Source organism: Oryzias melastigma, linkage group LG6 (assembly GCF_002922805.2).
Source record: "Oryzias melastigma strain HK-1 linkage group LG6, ASM292280v2, whole genome shotgun sequence".
Lineage (NCBI taxonomy): Eukaryota > Metazoa > Chordata > Actinopteri > Beloniformes > Adrianichthyidae > Oryzias > Oryzias melastigma.
In genome coordinates, this window is record NC_050517.1 from 15,109,489 (window position 1) to 15,117,075 (window position 7,587).

At 35.5% G+C, this 7,587-nt stretch overlaps 1 protein-coding gene across 1 annotated transcript in view; it reads left to right on the plus strand.

Annotated features, from left to right (window-relative positions):
• hbp1 (HMG-box transcription factor 1) overlaps window positions 1–6,118 on the plus strand; it is a 10,221-nt gene extending 4,103 nt beyond the window's left edge. Inside the window, exons 6-11 of the mRNA XM_024282528.2 lie at window positions 251–369; window positions 980–1,136; window positions 1,251–1,395; window positions 2,728–3,015; window positions 4,819–4,960; window positions 5,029–6,118. Of these exons, the coding sequence (XP_024138296.1) occupies window positions 251–369; window positions 980–1,136; window positions 1,251–1,395; window positions 2,728–3,015; window positions 4,819–4,960; window positions 5,029–5,046 (869 nt within the window). The 3' untranslated portion in view covers window positions 5,047–6,118. The remainder of the gene's footprint in view (window positions 1–250; window positions 370–979; window positions 1,137–1,250; window positions 1,396–2,727; window positions 3,016–4,818; window positions 4,961–5,028) is intronic.
• The last annotated feature ends 1,469 nt before the right edge of the window (window positions 6,119–7,587 follow it).

A 7,587-nucleotide genomic window follows, 5' to 3' on the forward strand; every position in this document is an offset into this window, starting at 1 on the left:
AAAAACGTTTGTAGAGTTTTCTTTTCAGTTTCTAATCTTAATTATTTATAAAGCTTAGCCTCTAAATACTAGAGTTCACTTAAACAATCTTCTGGAGAGCCAGTCCCCTTCAAATATAATACACTTGAAAATGAAATAAAGAATAACTGTAAAGCATTTCTCACTCTGGTTTATTGCACATCTTTTTTTGTATATTTTGTTGATATGTAAAGTTCAATAGTCTTATTCAGCTGTTCTCGTTGATATTCAGGGACTCGCCTACGTTTCCATCGAGGTCCAAATGTGGAGTGGCAGGAAGCTGACGAACTCGGGGATTCAGACGATGAGTCAGATGATGAAACTATGATGCCGTCCTCGTTCTCTCTTAAGGTACTGCTTCCAAAAGTTACTCAAGTACAAAAAGTAATATGAGATACTGGCAGCTGGGAATCTTCTCGTGTTGCTGTTGCAAGAAGTCACCACAAGATGGCAGACACGTCAAGAGTTGGAGTTTAGAAATACAGTTATAGAATTCTCTAATGATCTTTGAATGAGGTAAAGATTTAAAAATTAAACTATATCCTCTTTGAGATTGTCTTAAATATAAAAAAATAGGATTCTTTAAAGAAACTTCAGATGAAAAAACAAATTACTAAATGTTTTGGTGAACAATTTTTGGGGAAGGCTAATTAAAAAACATTCAAGAGGCACCTTTTTGTATTTATGTGTGACTTAACAGAGTTAGATCTACTTTAATAGTCATTAAAAGTTGGCAGCATAGCGAATAAGTCCTCATGGTAGAAAGAACATTATGACTCGTAGATATGATCTCTTCAAAAACATTTTGGTTTTAGTTTTTGTCATATTCTGCTCCTGCATTTTGACTTAAATATTTTTGATAGAAAATTGACAAAAAACTGAGTTTAAAATGAGTCCTTAACTTTCTAGGGATTTATGTTATTTTCAGTATATAACGTAATTTTTTTGTCTTCGTCTTTAGCATTATGGCTCAGATGGACTCAAGTTGGTGAGTCATGAAGAGACGATTTCTTTTGGCCAGGCGGTTCTGAAGCTGACCTTTGACTCAGGCTCCATGGAAAAGGGCCTTCTGACAGCCGAGTGCAGACTGGACCATCCGTTTTTTGTCAAGAACAAAGGTAACAGAAGCACCTGCTTTCACTGCTGATGAGGAGGATTCTCACTCGTAGCTGTTGTGGAGGTTTTTCTGCTCCAGAATTCAGCTAATATAAAGGCTTTCATCTGTTTGTCAGGGTGGTCTTCATTTTATCCAAGCCTTACAGTGGTGCATCATGGGATTCCTTGCTATGAGATGCACCTTGGAGATGTGTGCCTGCCACCAAACCACCCAGATTCTATCAACTGTGATGACTCCGTTGTCTTTGACACGTTCAGAAGGTGAAGCTCAAGGCCTTCCTGTCTATTCTATACTCAGATTGGTCATTAAACCTGACAGATATTGAAATATCTCAAACCAAGGTAGTTTTGTTTTTTTTATTTATACAGTAAATCTATATATAAAAGTCTTAGGGTATAATTAGTCGCCAATTCTACAATTTATTCCGCGTGTTACTATAATAAGACTCAGGTCCCCCAGTTCCCTGTGTGGTTCTGGTTCTGGGCTGTTTCCTGCCTGTTCTCAAGATCATTTGTTTCCCACCAGGTGAGATCTTGAATGCAGCTCCAGCTAGATTATCTGTCATCTTGTATTTCTCCCATTTTTAAAAAAAACTTCTCCAACAGTTGATCTCTTGTCACCAAGCTGCTTGCTTATTGGGGATTGGTTCATCCCAGTCTTGTTCAGGTGTTCAATCTTCTCTCTGGTGTCCTTTGACAGCTCTTTGGTCATGGTGGAGAGGTTGGATTCTGACTGTTTAAGGGTGTAGACAGGTGCCAGTACAAATGGGAGATTTTAATATATATTAACAATAATATAAGAGCTTCTTAAAGAAGAATGAACAGATCTGTGAAAACAGAATTTTTGCTTTTCAATAGTAGCTAAATACTAATTTTCTGCACCATTATGCAAATAAATTCTTTTCAAATTATACAATGGATTTTACTGGATCCTTTCATTTACATTTTATCTCACAGCTGAAATGTATCAATGATGAACATTACAGAGTTTAATCATCTTTTTCAATGGGACAAATACATCTACAGGTTGCAGCTTTTGCATATTTAAAACGCAGCAGGTTTTCTAGGAAGACATTAAATTATTTCTTTATGGAAGGGTATTTTCACACAGTATCAGGATTGTTCAGTCCTCAACAGGGTTTGTTTCCTGTTTCATACAGGAACTGGTTTGGTCTCATTTAAGAAGAAACATTAACAGTTATGAGGGAGAAATTGTTTTTAGGGGAAAAATAAAAGAAGGAAAGTGCTAAGAAAAAATCCCAGCTCGTCCCCCATACTTCAATCTATTGTATATAAAGTATATACTTATTTGGGGTAATACTGCCCCCACATGATCAGCTGTTGACACTGCAATTATCTGTCAAAAGCGCTGTAGTTTCTTCTTTATGCAAAGCAGCTTTTCATTGGACGACATAGTAAAATATTTAGCAAATGAAAATTCTCATATTCATCTATTTTCCTGAATATAGATAAAAACACATTAAAGATTGTCGTCCAGCTGAGTTTATAGAATAGTAGATCAGAAACGTTTGTCGTTTTTATGCATCCAAAACTGCTAACATGTGTGGTAAACAGCATTTCTCCTGTCTGCAGTTATGACTTCACCCCCCTGGATTCCTCAGCCGTGTACGTCTTGAGCAGCATGGCCCGCCAGCGAAGGGCGTCCCTGTCCAGTGGGGGGGCCGTCAGTCCAGACTGTGAGAAGCTGGAGCGCTCCTGCTCCCCACAGTCTTCCAGTAGCAAATCAAGCAGGAGCCACAACTCAGGGACGGCCAGCGGCGCCACACCCACAAAGTGCAAGCGGCCGATGAACGCCTTCATGCTCTTCGCCAAGAAATACAGAGTGGAATACACCCAGATGTATCCTGGGAAAGACAACCGGTGAGCTTGTTTGATGCAGTTAGTTTAAGCTGCTGTTTTGGATCTGAAAACGTTTTTGAGAAACTTTGAGGACAAAAGAAGATTTATTTATTTTTTAGGGGTTATTTAATCATTATATATGAAGATCAAACTCATCTTCCTCTTTGAAAGTGTACAACGCTTCATAAAAGTTCAAAGCACTTCAGAGTTTAAGACTCTTAACCTTAAAGGCTGATTAAAAAGGTGTCTGAGAGCCGCCTCGGTCTGAAGCTTCTGCTGGAGTCGTCTGGATTTATCCACCGACAGACGCTTCACCCTCTAGTCACTCCACTGTTAGCACCTCCTGTAATTTTGTATTATTTTTATGATTTGATATTAGGAACATTTTCTTTATGGACATTTACTTCAATCAATATTTATTCTAGTTATATTTTCTTTTTTTATTCTGAACATTATTTTGCTTTCTACTAAATCAAGACATTTTAGGACATTTTTTTCTTATTTTCCAAAGGCAGGTGAAAAATGTTACTGACTACGGCTGTATTAGAGCAACTATAAAAGACAAATAATTAATCAAATAAATAAAAATAAAGTTCAGGAAAAAGTCTTTAAACTTAAAGAAAATAAAACAAAAAAATTACAAGAATAAAAATTTAAATTTTCAAAAAAAATTCAACATTTTATGATAATAAAGATGTAAAAATATGAGACAAAGTCAAATTTTTACATAAATAAAGTTCTACAATTACAAGAAAAAAAAGTCAAAAATGTACATGAATAAAGTTGTAAATTACAAGAAAAAGAGTCTGCATTTTATGAGAATCAAGTCAAAACATTAAAAGGAAAAAGTTAAACTTTTATGAGGAAAAAAAACTATAAAAGCATAAAAAGTCCAGATTTTCTCAAGAACAAAGTCCTAAAACTTTACATTTTTTACGAGAATAAAATCACAAGTTCATACTATAAAACGTTGTAATTTTCCTAATGAAAAGTCATGCTTTTTAAAAATAAAATAGGAATTTCATGAAAGTAGCTGCATTTATGAAAAGAGGAACGCTGATTCAGTGAGATCCTGGAGCGGTCTGATGTCCGTCTGGTTCCTCGGACTCGTGTGTGTCAAAGATTCAAAGGCTAAATGTATGGAGCCAAATCAGGGTCCTATAGATTTGAAACCCAAATAAAAGAACTTGAAAAAAGTATTGGTGCTTGGCTAAAACGCTGAAATTTTCAGATTTGAAAGCAAAGAGAAAAAAAGTAAAAGTAAAAGAGTTAAAGTAAAAGGTTCTAAACTGAAATTTCAGTTTTGAAACCTAAACACAGAAAATCTGAAGCTGAAAATAACGGTTTATTTTAGAATTACTATAAGTTTCAGACACTCTATTTTTAGAAAAACACCAATATTTTTTTTCATGTTGTTTGATTCAGGTTTCAAATCCTAAGGGTGAAAATTGGCTCCATTCAAATGTATCATTTTTGTTTCTAAACACATGAATTTTTCATTGTAAAATTATGACTTTTTAGGATTTTTCATTCTCAATAGTCATACTATTTCTCAATAGTATGACTTGTTTACAACTTTTTTGTCATTATTTTATGACTTTATTCTCATAAATTCATTCATTTTTCTTCTGTTATGGTGGCCCAAATCCTCCATCATAATTGCTGGTAAAGAAATATTTTCATTCTGTCATGATCTACTATGCAGCTCAAAGGTTAAGATTTTATGGATTGCAGAATCATTTCCTAAACAGCTTTTATTTTGTATCTGTCAAAATGTTTTGTAGGAGACGATCAATCCTCTCAAATGTTCCCGTTTTCTTCCAGAGCCATAAGTGTCATCCTGGGAGACAAGTGGAAGAAGATGAAGAATGAGGAAAGGAGGATGTACACCATGGAGGCCAAGGCTTTGGCCGAGGAGCAGAAAAGAATCAACCCGGACTGCTGGAAACGCAAGCGAACCAACTCGGTAAAGACCGCGTTGACACACACGCCACTGTCAAGCTGCAGTTCCTCATAAACCCTCACTGTCCACAGGGTTCCCAGCAGGTCTGACGGTCCCGGCAGAACCCAGCAGCTGGGATTCTAGCGTGGAGAGACGTCCCGCGGACCGCTCTGTCTCCTCCATCGCCTGTATTCTCCAGACTCGACTGTGATGCTTTTGTAACCTGGAACGTAGTGACAGAAGAAAAACCCCAAAAACAAAGAAATATATTCAAGATTATGTAATCCAGTCACTAACTACATATATTTTCGTATTCGTTTGTTTCCCCTTGAACAACGCATTAAGCCTTTCTTCTACTTCAGGTCATTGTGGGGGATAAATAAGTCTGTGGTGCTTCAGCGTAAACGGAGCAGCATTTTATACTATTAACTGTATAAATGGGAATTTTAAAAGACCCTTTTTCTACAAGTGTTCATATTGATATTTGTACGATTCAATATGCTGCACAGAACCGTTTCCCTTTCATACGCTTTGTATTAGAGTCTATATTCCAGCGAGTCTCTTACGGCGGCCTGCTCTCCGGCTTGTGATGCAGGTCCTCTCTCAGCCACACGGCACCGCGCCGCGAGCGTTCACCCTCTCTGCACTTTACGTAAATAAGCAAACCGTCGCAGTTTTGTATTCTGGCGACGACACCACAGGTTCTGACACAATCATGGTCCAGCTCCGCTCCGCTCTGCTCTTCAGGTTGCCATTGAATTTTAAGTGCTTTCTCTGTTTTGTACAGGTTTGGACCCGACGACGACCTCTTGCACAAAATAACCTTGTATCATATTATAAATAATTTTTTGTAAAACTCCTCAACAAAGTGTGTGATTCTGTTTCTTTCCACTAGAGGGCTTTACCCATAGACATACATTTACTAGACACTGCTTCATCTTGAGTCTTGGAAAAACATGTTGAGACTCAAAGGGTATTTTTTTTTTCCTAAAAGTGTCTCTCGTTTATCTGATTTTTCAAGTTTTCTCTTTTTTTCACACATAGTTAACAGCATAGATTGAATAAAGGAGACTTCATTAACTGGGATGTATGGTGACTGAGACCATCACAGCAAAAACAACAACATAAAAAAAACAGTAAATCAGCAAACAAAAAAATGAACTCTGCAAAAATAAAAAGAAATGCTGCAAATAACAAAATGATGTTGCAACTAAAAAAACACGTAAACTACACATAAAAAGAAAAAACTCTGGAAAACAAAAGCTGCAAATAAAAAACACAATGGAAGTGGATTATTGGGAGACTGTTTCTGCTGATGCACTGGAAGTAGATCGACGAGGATAAAATTAAATGGTACAAACAGTGACACTGATCACTACTTTATGATCCATTTTGCAATTTGTAGTCCTATTTTTATCCTTCTCATTGGCAAAAACAATCCCAAGATAAATGGCTTTTTTCTTCTTTTTTACAGATTTTTGTTTTAATTTTAGTGTTTCTTTTATTTGCGAATTTGTTTATTTTTTGCTTATTGCTGTTTTTCTTTGATTGGCAACATGTTTTTTCCTTTTTTGTTGCAATTTGTTGCATTTTTTTATTTGCAACATTGATTTTTTATTTGTTGCAATTTTTCTTCCATTTGCAACATTGTTTTTTTATTTGTTGCATTGTGTCTTATTTGCAACATTTTTCTTTTTATTTGCTGAAATTTTTCTTTTATTTGCAATATTGTTCTTTTTTATTTGTTGCATAGTTTTGGAACATTGATTTTTTATTTGTTGCAATATTTCTTTCATTTGTAACATTGATTTCTTTTTATTTGTTGCAATTTCTCCTTTTATTTGCAATATTTTTCTTTTTATTTGTTGCAGAGTCTTATTTGCAGCAGCATTTCTTTTTTTTTGCATTATCATTTCTTGTTATTTGCTTTTTTGTTGGCTTAATTAATATTTGCTGAGATGGTGGGTCTTGGCCATCATAGTAATAAAACCAAAATGACTTTAAGAAAAGGACTTCTATACTATTTTTTTAATTCATATATAACACAATAAAATAAAGGGCATCTTATCATTTCTACAAATCAAGAAATCAAAATTCAGCAAATCCTGATTGGTTTACATACTTTGAAGCAATTCCTACTATTACCACCAGAGGGCGCCAGAACTCCACTTCTTTTCTTTTCTCTAAATGGCTGACTGAAGGAGCAGCTCTATTCTTATGGCATGAACGTCTTTCATCTCACTTTCATTGTAGAGGACAATTAGATTACAAAGGCAGCCCAGTGATAACACTAATGCAGCCTCTGAGGGCTAAGAAACGACAACACGCCGCTGCAGGATGACAGAAAACTTTGAGGTGTGGTTAAGAAAGAGCATCTTAAAAAAACATTCATAACAGTTCAAAATGTATTTATGAATTTATGATTATTTATAGGTATATACATTCAATGTTCCATTAAAAAAATGATAATAATCTTTGAAAAACATGAATCCTCCAGAAGAACAAAAGAAATAGAAAATGATGGAACGTTTTTGTTGCTCAGAGGAAAATGAAAAACATCACTTTTGGCTGAAAATCATTGGATTTTTTGAAGGCCTGAAGAGCAGCAGAAGTTGGAAATGAAAAGCATTTCTCAGATTTAGTTGAGTGAA